We start from the raw sequence: 23,532 nt of genomic DNA, 5'->3' as shown, positions 1-23,532 counted from the left end.
AAATTCAGAGGCATATTCATTGCATTAGAAAGGCAAGGCATGCTTTGATTTGCAGAACAATTTTAAAAATTAAATGGCCACCGAGGGGGCCTGGCAATTTTCAAATGGTCCAAGATGGGAAGAAGAGGTTGAGAACTTCTGAAGTAGACAATGCAGCGTTGAATATAAATTTAACTCCGAGTAAAACCTGGAAGGTTTTGTACTTCTGTTATGCAGTCTTCAGTAAGCCCATATGATATACTATGATCTTCTGCTGCCACCATCAGGTCACTTGGAAGGAAGCGGAATAAAACCGTTTCAGGTCTGGAAATGAATATACAAAAGGCACCTTAACTGACAGCAACCTCCTTTTACATATTGGCAATGCTGTGCCAAAGATTATTTGATTGCACAATCCATGCATGTTTATTCATAAGTAAAATCCCACTGTGTTCAGTAGGGACTGATCTCAAGTAAGTATAGCTAGGGTTGCAGCTTCCCTTTTAAGCGTTTCACAAAGAAATAGCTAAAACTGATATAAACTAGGCAGATTTAAATATCTGCACATGAAACACATCACCATTTTTATCTTTTATGGCAGAACCATAGAATGGTAGAGATGGAAGGGACAATGAGGATCATCTACTTCAGCCTCCTGTAGTACAGGAATCTTTTGCCCAATGTTGGGCTTGAACCCATGAACCTGAGATTAAGAGTCTCATGCTGTACTGACTGAAGCAGTGATTCTTTCCAAGTGGATCCATTAGGTTTAGATTATATGTGCAGTGACTTGAGCATGTACTTTTAATGTTGTGGCACCAGTTCTCTGAAATTCTCATCCATTGGAAGAAGTTTGTTGAAAACATTTTTTTCCTCTGCAGTTTTTAATTCTTGTTTTTTATTTCTTAATACTGCTTTTATCATCTGTTTTAAGTTTATGTTCTGTTTCTGTAGTCTATTGTTTATGCTAGTTTATTGTTCTTCTTTATAAGATAGTTTAAAGACAAAAATGAATAAAAGCTAACGTGGTTGCACTGATATACATCTTTGTTTAAATAACAGCATATGACATACAACAATTACATAAAAATAAAAATAGAACAACAAACGCTCAGATAATTTTTTCCAGATATATTAAAGTTGTGCCGAGCTGGTTTATTGTTCTCAAGATGCATTCTTACTTCGTTGTCAGGAAGAGTAGGTTTTTACTGGAGATTGTTGTCCACTTTGTGGAGAAAATTCCTCCAACAGCAGGCTATACATTTCAAAATAAATTAAGAAGTATGCATGTGTGGAGTAATATGTCCTTTAATTTATAGTATTCATTCTGTTTGCATTTATCACTGGGTTATAGGATATAATTGAATAAAACCAAGAGGTTAGATAAACATGCACAGAATTATTGTTGGAAATTGGTCAGATGTTATATGAAATAGTATGAAATTGGAATCCAAAAGCTGTAGCAAGTGTTCTGGGCAGTTTTATGTTTCAACACAAACACTGCCTAGCATTTGGTGAAAAGCATTGTGCTTGGTAGATATGTCTGCTCACTGTATCGAAGTGATAGCACAGAACATCCTGGGATGGAAAATATTATTAGAGGATATTTTTCATCTTGCTGATGCGACGTACCTGAGGCCTCAGAAATTATGGCAGGTCCATCTCATCCATCACTGTCTACTAACGTCGGTGAATTGCCAAAGTCCTTCCCACCACAGCTTCTTACTGGGAATTGAACCTAAAACCTTCTGCATGCAAAGCAGAGGCTTTTCCACTGAGCTGTGGTCTTCTCCTTTAAACATTTCTTTAAAATACATGAAAGTAAGGGAAGAAGGTGGGATTTCAGCCGGCAGCCCCAAGGACACAAGCTGAGGGGAAACGATCATGACTAATAACTACACCCCAGGAATGGGACCAATGAATGCAAATGGTAGATCATTTGATAGTAACTCACTAAGTGCTGTAGAAAAGCACACTTTAATAATATTTTCCCCCGCCCCCCCAAGTTCTCGCACAGCTGGTGTTATGTCATTTGTCAATAACTGCATCAAAGGGACTATCCAAAAGTGGCTCATGACATGGATAGAACATTCCTATGGTGATTCCATTAGTAATAAGCTATAAGAGAAGTATTTGCCCAAGTACATAAGAGTGTGCTCAGCCCTTGGAATACGCAACGGTAGCACAGCCTTGTGAAGACATGGAAACTGTGAGCAACAAATGAAGGCTTACTGCTACGGAAATAATAGCCATGATAATAGGAAGGTCTCTTCTACGTATGACATAAAGGAAACCCTTGGGCTGGGTTAGCTCCAAGTAAAATATTACAAAATAATTTTATTTATGACACCAAATCAGAAAAAGTAATAGTAAACAAGATGTCTTCCCCAACCATAATTTATTCTTAAATCTTTCCCCAATATAAACCTTATTACATGCTCTTTATAATTCCCCAACAATTCCATTAGTTTGCTTTGCTTGTAAAAGATAAGGCACAAACGTCCATTGTGACTAAGGGAGAAACTAATGTCCCTGTTTAGATGGCATCATTTAGTTGGTCATATTTTGGAAAACGAATGTAATGTTTTCTTTTATTCTTCTAAGAAAGGGATCGGGAAGATTTTCGTGATTCCCAGAATAGTGTTTCCATTGCATCAACTGTGACATAGAGAGAGGCTTTTTTGAGTCAGGTTTCACATTGCTTTGGCCAAGCTGGCAATCTTGTAGAGAAAGGTTTTCCGAGGGACCTGAAAAAAATGGCATTTTTAGAGATGCAGGGAAGAACATCAAATGCCAAATCTGTTATTTTTGACAAAGAACAGTGTGAAAATTATGAAACGGATACAAGATCATGGGAACAAGTCCTTAATTTGTCCCTCTTTAAGCATGTGTAGGGGTGTGTGTGAGTGTGTGACTGAAAGGCCTATCTAGTCCAGCATCCTCATTCCCAAAGGGGTCAACCAGATTCTATGTACCTGGAAGCGCACAAGCAGTTCAAGAAAGCACTATGTGTCCTCTGCTTTTTCTCCTCAGCAAGTGGTAATTGAGAGGCATGTTGTCTCTGATCCTGGAGATAATATGTACACAGCCATCCTCACTAATAGAATCATAGAATCCTAGAGTTGGAAGAGACCACAAGGGCCATTGAGTCCAACCCCCTGCCAAGCAGGAAACACCATCAGAGCACTCCTGACATATGGTTGTCAAGCCTCTGCTTAAAAACCTCCAAAGAAGGAGACTCCACCAGACTCCTTGGCAGCAAATTCCACTGTCGAACAGCTCTTACTGTCAGGAGGTTCTTCCTAATGTTTAGGTGGAATCTTCTTTCTTCCCTCCTCTATGTGACATCCTTTTATATATTTGAACATGGCTATCATATCACCCCTTAACCTCCTCTTCTCCAGGCTAAACATGCTTAGCCGTTCCTCATAAGGCATCATTTCCAGGCCTTTGACCATTTTGGTTGCCCTCCTCTGGACACGTTCCAGTTTGTCAGTGTCCTTCTTGAACTATGGTGCCCAGAACTGGACACAGTACTCTAGGTGAGGTCTGTGATAACATTCTCCATGAATTTGTGTAAAGTGGTACCTCGGGTTAAGAACTTAATTCGTTCTGGAGGTCCGTTCTTAACCTGAAATTGTTCTTAACCTAAGGTACCACTTTAGCTAATGGGGCCTCCTGCTGCCGCTGCACAATTTCTGTTCTCATCCTGAAGCAAAGCTCTTAACCGAAGTTAGCGGAGTCTGTAACCCGAGGTACCACTGTAATCCCCCTTTAAAAGATATCTAAGATAGTGGGTATCACCAGATCTTGTGGCAGTGGATTTCGTAGGTTAACTCTGTACTGTGAGAAGAAGTCCTCCCTTTCATCTGTCCCCAATCTACCACCTATGATTATGATTCAACATGGGTCAAATTATTGCACAAAAGGCATAGTTTGGATCACAAACTGGGAAACTTGCGCACCCACAATCTGCTGTTGGCCTGGATAGCTCAGTTGGTTAGAGCGTGGTGCTGGTAACGCCAAGGTTGCAAGTTTGATCCCTGTATGGGAGAGCTGCAAAGCAGGGGATTGGGCTAGAATTCAGGCTTCCTCAATCTCGGCCCTCTAGATGTTTTGAGACTACAATTCCCATCATCCCTGACCACTGGCCCTGCTAGCTAGGGATCATGGGAGTTGTAGCCCCAAAAACATCTGGAGGGCCAAGGTTAAGGTAAGGAAGCCTGGGGTAGATGATCCTTAGGGTCCCTTCAAATCCCACAATTCTATTAATCTATTCTGTTACAGCTCCCATCACCTCTAACTATTGGCCATTGGCCATGCTGGATGTTAGTCATCAGGAGGGCAACAGCAGGTTCTCCATCCCTGATTTAGAGGTTCCACAAAGAGGCAATTTGTTATTCACATAAAAGCAATTACCACTAAAAGCTACCAATCCCTATTTTTGCAATTTATAAAGACATTAAGGGAATGCTGGGAACCAAATTGTATACCGAGTTGGAGAGGAGCCAGTGGCCAATGGAGAGGAGGAACGAAAGCAAAACAAAACTCACCTAGGTCACCTTCCTTTTCTGTACATTTACACTCCAGCAAATCGTGGGTAAGGCAGCTAGACTCTTCATGCAGGGTGAACAGATCTCTAAGCTCTTCAACAGAAAAACGGATGTGTTCGGATCCCTTGGAAAAGTCGACAACTGCCCCAGAGAGCCCTTGCTTACTGATCTGTCTCTGATAGATTTTCTCTTCTATTGTGCCTGCATTGAAAAAAGCAGAGACACTGGTTTTATATCTGGAAATGAGGGCCTGAAATAAAAGCCAACAGAAAATGCTGTATAATTCTTAAGAGCGGATACATCTAGAGATGTTTCCTGCGAACCAAACTCAAACAAGAGTTTGCAAATATGCGGCGGACCTGTAGTAAGCAGTCTGTAAATATGCACTGTATGTCTCTGCCCATCTCTCCAAACTCTGGCCATTGCCTAAAAGGGAAGGAGAAGGGAAATATGACTGAGCACACTATTCTGTATTGTGTGGCTGGCAAGAGCATTTCACCTTATTTAAATTTACCCGCTTCTCTAACATTTGGTTGTCAGTTCTTTTTCGGACCCAAACTATCAGGTCCTGGAATTTATAAGGAAAACCAAGTGCAACATAAACCTATATATGTTTATTAAAATGTGGATCCCACCGGCCAAAACTACATGTGAAGGAGAACCGTAACTGAGGCTGCCAACATCTCTTCCCTGTCTTATAAACAGCTGTGGGTGATGCCGTATTTGGACTGAGACATGGCAGGAGGGGAGTGCAAGCCTGAACCTCCACATGCCAATTGCGTAACAAAAATCAGCACCCCTCCCTATAGCCACTATTAGCTACAGAGAGGAAAACACACAGGCCTTCCGCAGCTAATAGAAGCTTCTGGCATGAGGGATTATCTATCAGAGACTCAGCACAATGGTAAAGGGTTATAACCCCATTCCCCGGCTCTGCAGTGCCACTCCAAATCAGGCCTCCCTGAGGCTGTGGCAGCACCAGTCACAGAACAACTCATATTAACTATGGCCTTAAGATGACTCCATTAAAACCAACAGAATGTGTATCATCAATTTCAAGAGCAAAGCATCCAGTGGCCATGACCAACCAAACTGAATTGTCAAAACTACACAGGCTCCTCCCCGCTTTATTATGATTACAGCATCTCTATCATCCCTAACCCTTTCCCAACAAATTAAGGTAATGTACGACTCCACTGGGTGAAAGCCCGTTTCCTCCATACACATCTAATTTTAAAAGTAATTTAGTATTAAAAACAGCAGCCATCTCTACATTTTTTTTTTACCCTGTGTGTGTCTGTGCATAATGTGCAAAACAATGGTTAAGATCCAAAGAACAACTTTAGGTGTGCAAGGCCTTTGGCAAGCCCAGCGACTTTTTTTTTAAACTTCTTTGAGCAACAGGCCTCCATGTCAGATCACAAATTTTCTTTTTAACCTTCCTCGGTTTCAAGATCAGTGAGCTACATGAGGAACTAGTGCTTTTGGGGGGGGGGGGAGGGGGTTTATTGGGTTACTGCTTTTGGTTTGATTTTATATGTTGTGGTCTTATTGTGAACCGCCCTGAGACCTCCAGGAATAGGGCAGTGTATATGTTGAACAAATTAATAATAATAATAATAATAATAATAATAATAATAATAATAATAATAATATAATGGCAATGGCTTACTTCAAAGCGTGGTTCAGACAACGAATGCAAGGGGAATTATTCAGCACTTCAGATATTTTAACCATCCTGCATAAATCAGTTATGGCATTTTCGTTCCTTGCAGCTGAGCTCAAAATAATGAGACCCCTATGCAACTAGCTATTCTCAAAGTAACCACCCTATAGCCCTCGGAAAGGAGAAGTTTGCCTATTTGAATTGGGCTTTGAGCATCCTGTTTGAAATTTCCTGTGAGAAAGTGAGTTAAACTTCTGCAATGGAAAATATTAATTCCACCTGCATCCATCTTTGGTAAGTATGCTCAGCAACCCCAGGGCACAGGCCTGCATACAAAATAGTATCAATCTGAATGTTTCTTTGAACAAAAATGTGTGCCATTAAACAGCTGCTGCTAATGATGCCAGGTGTAAAAGGCTTTTCAGACATTCACAACAAACCTGAATATCCGTGGCTGGATTCCAATCGATATCATATAAGATTAAATGGGAGGCCCCAACAAGGTTCAGACCCACGCCACCAGCCTTTGAACTCAGCAGGAAGATAAAAGATGGGCAGAATTTACTATTAAAACCATCAACGATCTGCTGTCTCTGGGAGACGGGAGTGTTGCCGTCAAGCCTTGCATAGGAATATCCATGGCGTTTGCACACCTCTTGCAATATGTTCAGGGTCTGTGTGTAATTGGATACCACCACGACTCTGTCAATCCAGAATACAGTAGATCTGTTACTGGCTAATACAGTTCCTTCATGTTCATTGCATTTAAATCTCCAAAACGTATATATCGTTAGCGTGTGTGCCAAGGGCAGGGTACATAATTTGCATGCAAAAAGGTCCAGGGTTCAAATCCTTGGAACCTCTAGGTATAGAGTCGAGAAAGGCTCCTTTTAGCACAGAACAGGTCCAAGTAAGTGCCAAGCCACAAGCCACATGCGGTCTGCAGCACTTTTGGATCTGGCCTGCAGCATCTCCTCCTCAGCACTGCCCCCCCCCAAGAAAGTTTCCATTCACACAAATGAGAGATATTTTCTTAATTCCTGCCCGGGTTGCGGCAGGGTGAATTAGAGGCAGGCAGCTGGGAAGGGGAGGGTAACACTCCCCTGCGGTAACTAGTTTTTTTAAAAAGGTCCCATATGCTATGTGGAAGAGGTTATTTTGTGTGTGAGGGGGTCATCATAGCAGCTGAGGGCTGTAGACAATATTGAGCTAGATTGGACCAATCGTCTGTCTCAATACTAGCCTGCTTCCCAGGCTACAACTTTGCTAAAACTCAGTGAATGCCAGGTTATCAGATGAACAACATTATAGAGACCTAGCCTTCTTCCTTCAAAGAGCACAGGGTGACAAATAGCCATGGGGCAGAGGCTGAGCAAGAGTGGTTTAGCCAGATGCCACCTGCATGGTTCTAAGAAGTGCATTGTTGTGGTTCAGGAGAGAGGGGGTTTGCCTTGTTTTTACTCCTGCCCATGCCAAATGGGCTCCACCTGGTACGCAGGCTGAGACCCTACCTGCCCGCGGACTGTCTCACCAGAGTGGTGCATGCTCTAGTTACCTCCCACTTGGACTACTGCAATGCGCTCTACGTGGGGCTACCTTTGAAGGTGACCCAGAAACTACAACTAATTCAGAATGCGGCAGCTAGACTGGTGACTGGAGGCGGCCACTGAGACCACATAGACCGGTGGGTCTTGAAAGACCTACATTGGCTCCCAATAAGTTTCTGAGCACAATTCAAAGTGTTGGTGTCGACCTTTAAAGCCCTAAACGGCCTTGACCTAGTATACCTGAAGGAGCGTCTCCACGTCCATCATTCTGCCCGGACACTGAGATCCAGGGCCGAGGGCCTTCTGGCAGTTCCCTCACTGCGAGAAGCAAAGTTACAGGGAACCAGGCAGAGGGCCTTCTCGGTAGTGGCGCCCGCCCTGTGGAAAGCCCTCCCATCAGATGTCAGAGAGATAAACAACTACCTGACATTCAGAAGACATCAGAAGGCAGCCCTATTCAGGGAAGTTTTTAATGTGTGACATTTTAGTGTATTTTTGGTCTTTGTTGGAAGCCGCCCAGAGTGGCTGGGGAAACCCAGCCAGATGGGCAGGGTACAAATAATAAATTATTATTATTATAACATCGATTGTTAGGATCATCTGTTCTAGGTGTATGTCATCTGAGAGAAATCAGATTAAATCAAAAGATTCAACTACACTAAAAAATAAGAGAGAGAGAAGCTGACCAACCAATTTCCTACCTTTCTGTAGGGCTCAGTTCCCGAATTGCTGCCAGCAGCTGCGTCAGCACGTTCAACTTCCCCGAGTCAGTCTCAGAGAAAGAGGTTGGGGTATGTTCTTGAGAAACAATATCAAGCAAAGCCTCATGGAGGTTCTGTTTCTCTTGTACATCACAACTGGGATCACATCCTTTGTCCTAGAAAAAGAACAGTTCATTAAAAGTTGGGTGGCTTTTATTGTTAACATGACATATTATTTTTAAAGCATCAAGCACCACACTTCAGACAAGTTTACTCTGGATCGTGGAAGGGTGCAGTTAATCACTAAAGCTGTTTTGTTTTTTTCCTTCAGTGACAAACAAAAGTTATTAAAGCCTTACATTTCTGCTTCTTCCTTCTTCAGCTGCTCTGAAGTGAATAAAAGGATGCTGTAGCCAAAGTGGGTGTTATAAAGCATTGAGGACAGAATATCCCAAAATGTTGAATACGTAGATAATACTGCAAGTATTAATTCTTACTTTTCCTTTGACAGAGCTCCCACTTCATGCCAGCAGTTTAAATGACAACGCTTCTTTGTAGGATTGTGTGTGTTTCTAATTAAAGGCAAAAAGTTGCATGGCTTGAAAAAACTCTTGTTAAAGCTCAGTAAGGTTTACAAGTCTAAACTATGCAATCAGCACCACTTAGCTCCATGGAGCTTACTCCCATGAAACTATATACAGGACTGCAATTATTCCAGTACTAATAAATTGGGTATCACACTATGGACCGTGGCTTTTTTGCACACACACAGCATCATGATGGAACAAGAGAGCTGCCTGTAAAATTTACTATGACACATCCTGCCTCCGCCTGTGGGCCTGATCCACTGTGTGCGTGTGTTGGGGAAGGCAGAGGAAATGACTACGTTTTGTGTGTATGTGTGTGTGTGTGTGTATACACACACACACACACACAAATATAGATAAATATAATGTATTTCCAAGCAAATAAAGAAGCATCTTAGGCAGGGGATGCTTGGCAGGTCCTTGGCAGGAAAATCAGCATGGAAAAGATTCCATAAAGGTAGCATCATAGATTTGTAGGGATTTGGAAGGGACCTCGAGGGTCATCTAGTCCAACCCCCTGGAATGCAGGAACCTCAAGGAGATCATACATTTTTAAAAGATTGCCCTGAAGGAATCATGGCTGCTACTGGCAATATAATACAACAGAAGCAATAGGCATTGCTTTCTAAAAGGACAAGATAAAATACGCTGGCATCTCTTGACATCTTTTATTAACTAGTTTGAGAGGGAGTTGGGGAGACGGGATAAGAAAAGCCCAATTAATAATGAGTGCAGAAGCCAGCTAAGAGAATAAAGACTGTAAGAAATGGAACTGATAAAGGTTAGCATTTCATTTTCACACTTTCCAGGCTTGAGGTTTTTGAAGAAATCAAAAGGTGCGGCTACTTTCTGAAGTACATAATTTCTCAAGGGATTTTTGCTGATCTGCTGGTAGCAGCAGCAGCAGCAGCAGCAGCTGGCACTGCTGTAGTAAGTAACAAACAGGGCAGCCTTGAGGCAAAGGGAAAGGGAGAGAAAGAAAATTCATTTGTCCTGTAACAGCAGCCAGAACATCTGAAGGGCTGGAAAAGAATTTGATCCTTGCCTCCAATGCCTTCAACTGCAGCTGCAGCTGCCGCTGCTGATATTAACAACCCTCTAGAGCTGTTCCATGTGCCCAGGTGAGAAAGTAGAAACCGAGGGGGGGGGCATATATCTGCAGCAGTATCTGGGAGGGAAGCATCTTTCCCAAAGCTGCCATGGGCAGGTCACTCCCAAAGGGTAAACATCAAAGGGCATTAGGGCTGTGTTAGAGGGAGTAATGATCTGAACCCCAGGTGAGAGATGGGGGTGGGGCTACAAGGGAAGCTCAGATAAAAGCTGGGAGGTGAACTGCCCGAAATAAGAGATGTGCCTGCCACACAATGTATGCATGTAATTTGTTTCTTCCTCTCACTGCCCACTCAGATCTGTTGACTCTGCAAGCACCATAGTTATTCACAACTTTCAAGGTTTGCTCCTACTCCCAGATTATCATGTTGCTGAATCAGGTTTTTTAGGTGAATTAATATAATTGGGAATAGTTTCACTGTATTTTTGTGATAAACACGTTTTGAATTACTGTAATTTGTGAATTTATTGATATGCTTATGTGGTCTTTATGTTGACTGAAATGCTGTCCACTGTGTTTTTCTTGGCACCGATAATGTGAGATGCTTTGTAAACAATGTGTTTAAACAAAGCACAATATACAAACCTTTATTGCTTTGAAGAGAAGGCAGGGGTGGTTGCAAAGCTTTTTCAGAGCTCCAATGCATATTAAATGGGAGCTGTTTTCCAGACTACCCTGAAGGCAAGATCTAACAAACGGAGAGCTCAGCAGACTTCGATAGAGATCGAGCTGCAGTGCTGTTGGGCGGCAGAAAAGTATGCTCTCCAATTTAGGAGGGAGGAATTTGTTTATGACATCTTGGGTTCTTCTCAGAATGAAGAGTCCAGTGAGGCGAGTCAGTTCTGCTGCTCTTCTCTCTCCCAGTTCAATTTCTTCCTAAGTAAATGAAAAGGACAGTCAATCTGGCTCATACAAACAATCTCAGCTTAATAGTAATGGTCTATAGATATAGAGTGAAGGGACGTGGGTGGCACTGTGGGTAAAACCTCAGCGCCTAGGGCTTGCCAATCGCATGGTCGGAGGTTCGAATCCCAGCGGCGGGGTGAGCTCCCGTCTTTCGGTCCCAGCTCCTGCCCACCTAGCAGTTCGAAAGCACCCCTAAGTGCAAGTAGATAAATAGGTACCGCTTTATAGCGGGAAGGTAAACGGCGTTTCCGTGTGCTGCGCTGGTGCCGGCTCGCCAAAGCAGCTTTGTCACGCTGGCCACGTGACCCGGAGGTGTCTCCGGACAGTGCTGGCCCCCGGCCTCTTAAGTGAGATGGGCGCACAACCCTAGTGTTGGACACGACTGGCCCGTACGGGCAGGGGTACCTTTATAGATCTAGAGACCTGCAATGTTGTATTGAGGAGTGTTCCTCTTTGAGTCAGGCAGACACGTCCCCCTCCAGGATACTCCATTCCATCCACCCCCTCCCCAGTCAGTCAGTACAGAACATGTGCAGTTCTGATACATCCCCCTACAGTGGGTGGGTGGTGACATCTTGGCTACACAAAGCAATGGCACCCACACCTGAATTTCAGAAATAGAGGGAATGATAAATCCAGTTCTCAAGTTCGCATACCACTCTACCTTGGCTAAGAAATGCAATCTGGAGCAGAGTTAAGACAATAGGGTTTCCATGAGGAAGAAGCAGACTTAGCCACTGTTAACATACACCCCTTAACTTTCTCCTGCGTAAGTTAATAGTTGTCATTTCACTCCTATAGGGAAGAGTAAAGTACTGTGCCTGAGGACAACTGTTGCAATGAACCCCAAACTTGCCACCCACCCCTGATACTGGGTGACTCATCCAATACCAGTAGGGATCCTCAAAATATGAGCATATTATGAGCATATGAAGTTCCTTTGTAACAGATGGGACCATTAGTCCAGCTACTACTGTATCGTTTATGGGGACTGGCTCTCTAGGATTTCAGGCAAGGATCTTTTCCAACCCCTTTTGAACTAGAGACCTTCTGCATGCAAAACATGGGCTCTGCTTCTAGGTTATGGCCCCTTCCCACTCATCATGCCAAATATGCTGTGCCTCTGTATACTGATGTGCTCTGTGCACACCCCACTCAGCAAAAGTTATGAGCATTTTGCCAGTTTTCAATAGTATTCAGCAATGGAAGCCACTATAGGGAGCTAAGACCAAATGGAGCCGTTTGTGTTGTACAATAAATTCTGAAAATCCTACTCAGCTTTTAGAAGTATGAACACATGTAACACTGCAAGGGTAAAGTTAAGTACTGTAATGCCTTTCTGTACAATCTCATCCAGAAGAACGGTTCATTCCTCATATTGTCAAGCAGCACCGGGTGCCCCTTAATTTTAAATCACGCTGTTCAATTCCAGATTTTGATGATAATGTACCTTTGTTGCTGAAGGCTCTCGGGATCTGAGAATAGGTTCCTCATATACTTTTTTGTATGTAGACAAAGGACCAAGTATTCCAGGATTTACATACTCTATTAATGCATAAAATTCTTGCAGATCATTTTGTACTGGAGTACCTTGGAAGAGAAAAGGAATGCATTTACACCTTCAGAAGGGCTGCCCCCCCCCCCGAGCTGATTACGTTTTATTCATCTTTAGCATTACAATGTAAATTTATCTTTTTTACTGTATGGCAAACAGTGCTTCCAGCTACCGGGGTCTGATCTCAACATCTTGCTTGGACACAAATAACTCTTCATGTAGTATCCTAAGAAGTGTTCCCTCTCCAGCTACATTCATAAATGTGACAAACACTTATTTTATCCCCGTGCTAGTCCGTTTGGTGGCAACAGGATGATTAAGTACTCACCAGTCAGAATAATTCTCCTCTCACAAGACAGACTGGCAAGTGCAGTCGTCGTCTTAATAGCAGCATTTTTCAAGCGATGTCCCTCATCGCAAATGACAAGGCCAAACTGCGCCTTCTGTATTTGGTCCAGGGAGCGTAGAAACATCTCATAACTAATGATCAGGACTGAATAAAGTGGGGAATTGATGAACTCTTCTACTTTGTGATCCTGCAGATCGTAGAGAGAATTATAATGCTTTGTGGGTCAGGCAAGTTGGCAGTTTAAAGAAACAAAAACGCCTGTGTGTTTACTTCCTCACACAGTGGTTAGTTAATCTGTGTATGTCACTGCCATAAGACATGGGCATAGTTGCTAGTTTAGATGGTTCTCAAAGGTGATTACTCCAATTCACACGGGAGAAAGCTATCCGTGGCCAATAGTCATGATGGCTGTACACTACCTGTTGGATGACAGGCACCATGCCCCTGAACACCAGCCACTGGGGAAGAAGAGCGAGAGAGGGCTATTGCTTTCGTGTGGGAAGCCCTGCTAGATGAGGGCAGTGGTTTGTCAAGCCCAGCATCTTGTTTCTCACACTGACCATGATGTGGGCTTCTTATGCATGCATGTGCATATAAACATCCTAATTCACATGCACACTCTCCAATCAGAAAATGTTGCACCTTCTGTTAATTGCAAAGGAGAATAATGGCTCTGGTGAGGGGGAGGCACCCTAGTGTTCTGGGGGTTTTTGCCCTTTTTCGTATCAATTGTTACATTTGTTTTAACAGCAGAGGAGAAAGGTGGAATGACAGATCACGGTAGGCCCATAACAGGAAATGCTATCCTCCTCCTGGCAATACTGATCGGAAAAAGAAGAAGGAAAGAAGGAAAGAAGGAAAGAAGGAAGGAAGGAAGGAAGGAAGGAAGGAAGGAAGGAAAGGAAGGAAAGGAAGGAAGGAAGGAAGGAAGGAAGGAAGGAAGGAAGGAAGGAAGGAAAGAAAGAAAGAAAGAAAGAAAGAAAGAAAGAAAGAAAGAAAGAAAGAAAGAAAGAAAGAAAGAAAGAAAGAAAGCTGCCAAAAACTCCTCATTATTCACAAATGCTGAGGTGCTTCTACTCAGTTGTGTTGCAAGTCCTTGGGTGGCTCCATTGACAACACCACACAGCATGTCAATGTAGAGTTGTAAAGTTACATCTAGATTTTATTGTCCCCACATGGGGAAGCAGCAAAAAGCAACACTCAAAATGATTTTTCAACTGTTTTTTACAATAGGAATACAAATGCTAACAAGGCGCAGTGTAAACATTCTCAAACCAGCTAACAGGCTCCGCAACAGTAAAAATAGAACTAAGGTCTATCCAAACACCAAGGAAAGTACCTAGCATTGTTACAGGTGACAGGTGAACATTGTTCCTGGTTCGCACATCATGTTAAACAATGGTTTAAAGAAATCTTAGTTAATAAGCCATGGCTTAGCGTTACATACTAACCCAGCAAAATGCCTTAACTATGCCATGTTTGTGAAAACAAACCATGGTTTGTTGTTGCTTTACTGACCTTAACTATGGCTTAGTATTACATGTGAATGTAAGTACCTCCCTAACGATGGTTTATGTGTGTTTGTTTTGCTGCCCTGCCCAAATTGCCCACCAGGTTACTGCAACTTTAAGCAAGAGAAGCCAATCTTAGCATTCAGCAACTCTCACTAGAAAATTTCCTGAAGTTCACGTTGCTGCTAACTCTGACTAATAACAGGATCCTTTTCCCCATCCAACTCTGCCTTTCCCCACCCCCATCCCTGCCCCACTGCAATTCACAGCTGCAGCTCAAGCTGGAGTTGAAAACTTAAAGGGAATTTCTTTGACATATCGCTTTGAGCTATACCTACTTTATCCAAGTAGGTACAGCTCACAGTAGCAGCAACTTTATGCCTGAATAGCAAAGCACAGAAATAGAAGAGAGAATGCCAAGTAAGTGGGAGGAATTCAAGAAAGGTTCTATTCCTGTTGATGATTACAAATGAAACAGATGAAAATACTTAAGTGTGCATTATTGAAAGCAGTCTTTTAACCATCCAGGAGCAGATGGGGAGGGGAGATGGGGGATGGCTCCAACACAGGTAAGGTTTAAAGGTAAAGGTAAAGGGATCCCTGACCATTAGGTCCAGTCGTGGCCGACTCTGGGGTTGCGGTGCTCATCTTGCTTTATTGGCTGAGGGAGCAGGCGTACAACTTCCAGGTCACGTAGCCAGCATGACTAAGCCGCTTCTGGCGAACCAGAGCAGAGCACGGAAACGCCGTTTACCTTCCCGCCGGAGCGGTACCTATTTATGTACTTGCACCCGGGGGTGCTTTCGAACTGCTAGGTTGGCAGGAGCAGGGACCGAGCAACGGGAGCTCACCCCGTCATGGGGATTCGAACCCCCGACCTTCTGATCGGCAAGTTTACTGAGCTCAAATTTATGGTAATGGGTCAATTACAATTGGGTAGACCAGAGGAGTGGAAGAAAAGGATTTCTAAAAAACACATGTTGCAAAGGAGTATGGGCATTTCTTTATTGGGAGAATGTAAAGAGAACACTGCAGGTTGATTAAAGTTGCTAAAGACTGCTAAGATTCCCACACCCTCGCTCTTGGAGCTGACCAATGGAAAGGGAAATGGTGACATGATGAGGCAATGCTAGCAGCTGGGCACTGCAAAGCCTTAAGGGAAGTCAGGAAGAGGGGCAGCTCAGGGCGAGAAGTAGGCCGCGTGGAAAGAAGATAGTGTATGACAAAACAGTTAAAGCGTGGTGCTGATAATGCCAAGGTTGCAGGTTCAATCCCCACAAGGGACAGCTGCATATTCCTGCATTGCAGGGGGTTGGACTAGATGGTCCGCAGGGTCCCTTCCAGCTCTAGGATTCTATCTGCAGAACGTTCTTTGGCATTTTTCAATTAACAGTGGTTTAAGAATGGTTTAACATGATGTACAAACAGGACTATTATCTCACCTGATCCACTAAGAACACCTTGATTCTCTCACTTCCCAGCCATTTTTGAAATTCTTTCCCCCAGTTCTTCACCAGACTCCCAGGAGTGACTATCAGTGCCTGTTTTATTACAGGTTTGCATCCATATGGCCCTTGACGCAGGAGAGTCCAGAGGACTGAAATGCACTGCAGAGTTTTTCCTAAACCCATTTCATCTGCAAGAATGGCTCCAAATCTACAACTTACTCTGAAAAAAGACAATTGCATGGTTGATACTTTATTCTTCTTCTTTTAAAGCTTGGCAATTCTCTGCAAACCATTCTTAGGAAAATCCATATTGTTAAGCTATGCAAGTCCTTTGTTCTTTTTCACAAAAATATGTATTGAGGCCTGGCCTTAGATTTTTATTTCATTTACTTACTATTTGTATGTGTTGGTTCAGTCACACACCTTCAATAATATGACAATGTTGTTACAAGGTGCATATCAAATAATTCAATTTAGTGCAAAACCAGAAAGGGTAAAAACCCCACAAGGGTAAAAACATTAATATACAGAAAATGCTACAAAAATGAATAACAAAATAACATTTATGTTTATTAGCTTAATCTAGTATTTTTGCTTAGAATACATCTCCTTCTAAGTTTCTGAGGCTGTTTTCTTATACAACCTGAATCAAATTTGTAGAAAGCTCCTAACTTTGGCAAAAGCTTTCTCAACTTACTCTGATAAGGGAATGAGATTGGAACAGTTTTACTGAATGAACAGGAATCAATATCCCAACTTTCTCCTTTCATTGTGGTCTTCTCCTTTGTTGTTATTCAGAAGTCCAATGAGGCTTACACTCAGGTAAGTGGGTATAGGATTGAAGTTTAAAATCCCTACTTCAAATTAGAGTTTATATTAAGCAAATGGCATAGCAATTTCAACAATGAGCTTTCTCACTAACTTCCCTGTTAATGTGTAACGTGTCAAGTGTATCTCGAATGAGTGCCCTGCTTCTCTGAGGGTGGAATTTGCTAGGAGAGAATCGGTTGCATTATTCATTAATAGAAACCTCCTGCTGTAGCTGGTCCAAATGCAATTCAACTGAATTAACCACCAGGGCTATGCCATTTCCTACCACTACAGCATACCCATGACATATAGGCCAATTCTCAATAAGCTTCAGAGATACCAGCCTGCCCCCCACCCCATGCCAAGGTTCTAAAAAGACCGATGAAATCAGAAAGCAGAAAGAAAGTTTGCCCACCTGTGTGATTTACTGCAGATGACTGAAAGGCATACTTCAGCTTTTGTTCACGCAATTTAAAAAGAAGTACAAAATGATTATCCTCTTACCTCATTCCCATCATACATTCATAAAGAAATGTGATCCCTTCCCGTTGGTGCGGTCGAAGATGGTTTACAATGTGGGGGTCCACAACAACATCCACCACAGGCAAGCCCAACTTGTTGAACAACCGCTGGTGATTTGGGGATGGGCGCAGCATAACTAAGCAATCTTAAATTTGAAGCACAGGAATCATGAAAGCAACATTACTGTTTATTCAGTAAAAGCTACTGGTTGGGGGAGAATCGACAGCTGGCAAACACAGTTATGTTTTTAATTATCAGATTAAGTAAAGCAGCAGAACAGCAAATGATTGTCAATGTTACCTAAATAGATTTTACTCTTGTTTTGATTTAAATGCATGGTGTGGATATGCCCTCAAGGTATGAAGGAATATTTGACTAGCCACTGCTGCCTTCCCCAACCTGGTACCCACCAGCTGCTGTTGGACTCCAACTCCCATCAGCACCAGCCAGCAAGCCCAACAGTTAGCGCTGATGTGAATTATAATGTTATAAGAATGTTAAAGTCATATATATAATAAATGTTCATAAATGTACCAAGCAAGCACATATCTGAAACCCCACAGAAAAAAGTCCTGAAATCATTTTGTCTCTCCCAAACGACCTCAAATATTTCTCTGCAAGGTCGAAGGAAATGGGGAGCCTCCCCATTGTCTCTATGCTCACAAATCCTGTCTCAAGGGCACATTTAAGAAATGAATAGGGTGAGCCTGTGACCTGGATTCAGGAATTGAGTAGCTATCATAACAAAAGAGTGGTCAGGATGCCCAGGTAATCCAATCAGGTAACCTGGCAGACAGGATAAAAACAATGCACTCAGGCTTCTGTTGTAGTCTGCCCCTTCTCTGATGTATGTATGATGTATGGAGGGGTGGTTTTGGGCTCCAGGGTGGGCAGTTCAAAAGTCTATATAAGGGCTTGAGCGCATGGTTTGGAGTCCCTCCTGTCTCTTGCATGTGACAGTGAGACCCTGTTGCAACAGTTACCGTATTTTTCGCACCATAGGACGCACTTTTTCCCCTCCAAAAATGAAGGGGAAATGTGTGTGCGTCCGATGGTGCGAATGCAGGCTTTCGCTGAAGCCTGGAGAGTGAGAGGGGTCGGTGCGCACCAACCCCTCATGCTCTCCAGGCTTCGCACACCTCTCCGCAAGCAGTGGGAGCCCAGCGCTGGGCTCCCGCTGCTTGCGGAGAGGTGCCTGCATGCCGAAGCCTGGGCGCACTGAGCTCAGCGCGTCCAGGCTTCGTGGACCTCTCCGCAAGCAGCGGGAGCGTTCCCGCTGCTTGCGGAGAGGTGCCTGCATGCCGAAGCCTGGGCGCGCTGAGCTCAGCGCGTCCAGGCTTCGCGGACCTCTCCGCAAGCAGCGGGAGCGTTCCCGCTGCTTGCGGAGAGCTGCCTGCATGCCGAAGCCTGGGCGCGCTGAGCTCAGCGCGTCCAGGCTTCGCGGACCTCTCCGCAAGCAGCGGGAGCGTTCCCGCTGCTTGCGGAGAGGTGCCTGCATGCCGAAGCCTGGGCGCGCTGAGCTCAGCGCGTCCAGGCTTCGCGGACCTCTCCGCAAGCAGCGGGAGCGTTCCCGCTGCTTGCGGAGAGGTGCCTGCATGCCGAAGCCTGGGCGCGCTGAGCTCAGCGCGTCCAGGCTTCGCGGACCTCTCCGCAAGCAGCGGGAGCGTTCCCACTGCTTGCGGAGAGGTGCCTGCATGCCGAAGCCTGGGCGCGCTGAGCTCAGCGCGTCCAGGCTTCGCGGACCTCTCCGCAAGCAGCGGGAGCGTTCCCGCTGCTTGCGGAGAGCTGCCTGTTTGAGGGCTGGGGTCGGGGAAGCTCTAGCTTCCCCCACCCCAGCCCCGCACCTGGGGGGAAATAATTTTTTCCCCTTTATTTCCCCCCCAAAAAACTGGGTGCGCCCTATGGTCCGGTGCGCCCTATGGTGCGAAAAATACGGTAATAAAGATCAGGCTTACTAGCTGCTTTGCTCCTCAAGATTCTCTGGTTGGCCTCTGTTATTTTCTCCTACCAATAGAGAACCTACAAAAGGACTCTATATGGGCTCCTGGGTACCCCACAAGGGAAAAGGAGCAGTTTTTTCTTATAACAATAAGAAGAAACAATTGGAGGGCCCCTGGCTGGGAAAGGTTAGGCTGCTGCAGAAAAGAAAGCATCCTCTCCAAATTAATCTGATGGGGGGGGCATTAGTTGCAGATTGTCCATTTAAATGTATTATTGCCTGCTACTAGCAACCCCTGCACATCTCCTCATGTAGATTCGAAATTTATTTAAAAAAATATTCACCCCAATATATTGGAGCAGAGGAGGCCAAAAAAACCAGGGCCTAATCCTGCCAGTCTATTCAAATTCAGAAGAGGATAATACAGAGGTTAAAAACAGATTAAAGCAGGTGAACCATAAAAATCCTCACTTGGTGCGCATGGATCATGACGTGGGTTATAGTTCTGGGAGCCTTTGGGAGGATTTCCGTCAGTGTTAGTTTTGGATACATTTTTGAAAGGGTTGCAGAATGGTTTTGCAGCAGCTTGCGAGACGTTCCAAATCTCCTCGGCAGTCTTCACACCAGACTGAAAACACTTGCCGCTTTTGAAGTCCTCTTCTGCAATTATGCCCATCACTTCAATTTCTTTGCCTCCAACCATCAGAGTCTGGCCTTGGTCAAAATTCTCCAGGTCTTTGACTTTGTATCCAGCACCTAAGGCAGGCCGCAAAATGTTTAGCTGAGATGAACAGAAAATTAAAATAATAGTCATGATAAAGCTGTCAGGTAAAAGTTAGACGAAGACTTTGGCCACATTAGGTTGGATCCAGAGTGCTCTGTCCATGAACGGAAAGGCTCCAAGATCCAATGGAGACTCCTTGCTGGACGAAGGGAAGGAGAAGGCAATTCTCATCGATTCCTCTAAAGCCCTGCAGCCTCCTTCTCATGCTTATCCAGAGCATTCCCCCAACCAGCTCCATGCATGTCTGTTTGAGAACCCCTGAATTAAGGGGTGTGAAGTATTACTAGACTTTTGAACCATCAGAACAAAGCAAATAATTTGTTGGATTTATCAGTTAGAGTAAAAAAAAAAAACCAAAATGGTGGGGTGCATTAAATATGAGCCTTAAGGGGCCTTCAGCCTGAGATTTGGCTGCTTATTTCAAATCAGAGGCAGGTCTCTGCCTCTGAAGCTCCTGGTCACATGCATCTTTTCCTAACTACCGTCTTCTTTCTCCCAGTTCTCTTCTCAGACTCCTCCTTGTCTTTCCCCACGTTCCTCCAGATCTTTCTCAAGCACCAGTACTCATACCCTAAGTCCCTCTGTTCCTTCTGACCTACTTCCTTCTCAGGCCCCTCTGCCTCTTTCACTCTTTGTTTCCAAAGCCCCTGCACCTGCCTGGCCCTTCTCTCTTGGATCTGAGCCCATAACCAATAGCAAGCAGCCAGAGACAATTCTGGCTTTCCTACTTCTCTGTGACACAAGAACAGTTCAGCCAATCACCGACAAAGACTGCGCCACTGCCAAATTTCCTACTCCATTGTAATGCCGACCATACAAACAACTGTTTTCATTTTATTCAAGCACACATTCCTTTGGGGGCAGTGCTGAACTTCTACACATCAGAGTTGCACTCTAATTTGGCATTACCTCTTCCAATGTCTCTGCCTTCTGTATCTTTCAGGATCACCGACTTCCCTCTCACAATAAGAATGGCATCACCTTCCCACTTCTTGTGTTTTTTCTTGGAGGCCTTGCACCACACTACGCTGAAGTATTTTGTGAGGCAGCCAGGCTCCTCCTGGTGCCTCACTGTTGCTGTTGTCACTGGGCACGCTGGACCTGTAGAGGCGAAGACACACAAACAAGGGGAAAGATAGGGAGAGCGCTTGTAACACGTCCCTCAGGCTGAGCCCAGGGAGGCAAATGAAATGACAGCTGTGAGTGCTAGCTCAGCTGTCAGTCTTTCCCCTTTCTTCGTGCTTTTAGATGGGCTATATGCCTTTCTTTTTTTAAAAAAAAAAAATTGAAACTTCCACACTAAATTTGAAATTCCCATAACTTCAAAAGAAAAGGGGAAAAGTTTACTAGAACCAATGCTGAGCCTATTTAAATATAACCCAGACAGGTCATTAATACCATCTAGTATCTCTTGCCCACATTGTAGCATAATTCTTTTTATTTTATTTTATTTTAAATGACCATACTGTATACTGAAAAATGCAATTCAAGCAATAAAATTTCAAGTACACTGGTTTCAGTGGGTCTACTCTAATAATCATGCTTTCTACAGTGGAGCAGAAACATGGTTTATTCTAGTACTCACTATCTACATAATTTGAACATCCTTGCCTGTGTAGAATGTGTAGGATTACCTTGGAAGAAGTCAGAAAGATTATTCATTTTTTAAGCATTTTAATATGCTATGCAGAAGCAATTCCATATAGACAAGCCAAAGACATTCTTGGAAGGGGAAGACATAATCTTTCCAAACCACATTACATAAACCCGATTTACATAAATGTAATTCATTCAATAATTTAAACAGGAAACTAATAGTAGCAACCAATTTTAATAAGGGTTATTCAAAGGTAGTCATGTGTATCTAAATATTCATGTTCTGCCCATCCTGTCTACCAACTTCCTTTAGTGTAAATTAAAAAAGCAAAATTTCTAGAATTTAGTAATCTGGAGTCTAACTAAGCACACAAATGTTCCTTGATTTCCTAAAATCCCATTAACCTTATCATTTTGCACTAATGTAGTTAGTAAGATCCCTGAGCAAGTGCTATCCATATCAGTATTTTTTTCTAACTCCAAAATATTTCAATATTTTTTGCAGCACAGGGAAGGAAAGAAAGAATGGGATACTTGTGAACTTTATCTCTGGACTGCATCAGATATTTTATCCTATTCTAGTCCTGAGGTGCTGCCCACAGAGCAAGGCAGGTTGATTGCTGCAGCACCATGGAGAGCTCCTAATGAACAACGTGCTTGACAAGGGTTGGAGGTGAGCCTTTGCCTCCAAGTCCATCTTTCTGATCCTCCACCTCTTTTATTGGAGCACTAGAGACTCTTAAAGGACCAGCCCTCTGAACTGAAGATAGGCACTTCTCCTTTGCTCCAGGTGTCCCATGCACTGTCAGACTGGTGGGATAGCATAGGAGGCACTCAGTTTCTCAGGCCAGAACTAGCCGCCTGTGAGGGTCTCAGTTCTAGTTCTATGGCCCTGGTCCATGGGATTCAGTTTAGCAACTTCCTGCCAGTCAGCCTCATAGTCAGTGAACCCCCTGATCCCAAACATGAGACTCAGAGCTAGAAATCGGGTCTAGCTTCTCAGTCAGTGGCAGTATAGCCTTTGACTCGTTGTCCTGGTCATTGCTGGACTTCAGGATTATGACCAATTTTGTTTTCCTGTTACCTCTGTAGGCACACTGTGTTCCAGAGACAAATATTTGCAGTATTCAGGCAGCATCAAATATTTGGAAAGAGTTGAAGTCCCTTGCTCTTACTGTTGTAGGATCTACCAGGCTTTTATTTTCTCCAGCCCTATCTTCCAGTTGGTCGAGATCCTTATAATGGTGGCAATTAAAATCAAACACAGTCTTTGATAAACTTGCTGAGAATATCTTTACCCTGCCTGACCCTTTCCTGATTTTCAATCCCTGTCCTCTCTTGCCTACTCATGAACCTCTGCTTTCACTTGAATGACTATTGAACAAACACTCAACATCAAAAAAGATTCCACCCACGCGACCTGTCAGCCTCTTCACCAGTTGTCCAGGCTTTCAACACAACCACTGTTGAGGATATGTGTAAAATGATGGATTTTGGAGGCAGGCTTCTGGAGATGCCATTACCATTTCTTCATTGTCATCTCTGGTCAGTCCAATTCCACAAACTATTTTGTTAAAAACCTTCAGAAATTGTTCTTGGGGAAAAGTGAACATTGGTACTTACTGTGATAAGTTCCTTCTCTGTAGGAAGTAAGGGGGGTTGTCACTACCCACCTCTCCACTGGCAGGAAGTCAGACTTTTGATAGGGTACACCTGGTGGGCAGGGCAACCCCCTCATCAGTTCAATTTGTGCTTAAGCAGGTAACCTTATACCCAAAAAATAAACAGGTGAAGAAGAGAAGACGACCCTAGTATGGGCTAAAGAGTAAGAGGATAACAGGGGTGGGGGAGAGACAAGTGGAGGAACAGAGCAGGTGTGGAAAGAGGAGCCAGGAAAAGCAAGCCAAAGAAGAACAAAGGGAAGTCCGGAACCATAGCTAGTCCAAGTAATATAAACACTGAAGCGCC

At 43.7% G+C, this 23,532-nt stretch overlaps 1 protein-coding gene across 2 annotated transcripts; it reads right to left on the bottom strand.

The window, feature by feature from the left end:
- Positions 1 to 2,296: 2,296 nt before the first annotated feature.
- Positions 2,297 to 21,571, bottom strand: RAD54B (RAD54 homolog B). Of its 2 annotated transcripts, XM_081919718.1 has the most exons (13): positions 21,554 to 21,571; positions 20,878 to 21,069; positions 19,656 to 19,940; positions 17,228 to 17,390; positions 15,908 to 16,133; positions 12,934 to 13,141; positions 12,501 to 12,640; positions 10,730 to 11,020; positions 8,447 to 8,622; positions 6,639 to 6,900; positions 4,892 to 4,958; positions 4,533 to 4,733; positions 2,297 to 2,726 (listed from the first exon to the last, which is right to left on the bottom strand). In XM_081919718.1, the coding sequence occupies exons 3-13, from the start codon at positions 19,885 to 19,887 to the stop codon at positions 2,530 to 2,532; spliced, it is 2,163 nt and encodes a 720-aa protein (XP_081775844.1). In that variant the 5' UTR covers positions 19,888 to 19,940; positions 20,878 to 21,069; positions 21,554 to 21,571; the 3' UTR covers positions 2,297 to 2,529. The 2 variants fall into 2 exon arrangements, with proteins under 2 accessions (XP_081775844.1, XP_081775843.1); XM_081919717.1 differs by lacking the exons at positions 20,878 to 21,069; positions 21,554 to 21,571 and adding an exon at positions 20,539 to 20,633.
- Between the last annotated feature and the right edge of the window lie 1,961 nt (positions 21,572 to 23,532).

Source organism: Podarcis melisellensis, assembly GCF_964234715.1.
Source record: "Podarcis melisellensis genome assembly, chromosome: 7".
NCBI lineage: Eukaryota > Metazoa > Chordata > Lepidosauria > Squamata > Lacertidae > Podarcis > Podarcis melisellensis.
This window is presented reverse-complemented; position numbering and strand designations above follow the sequence as displayed.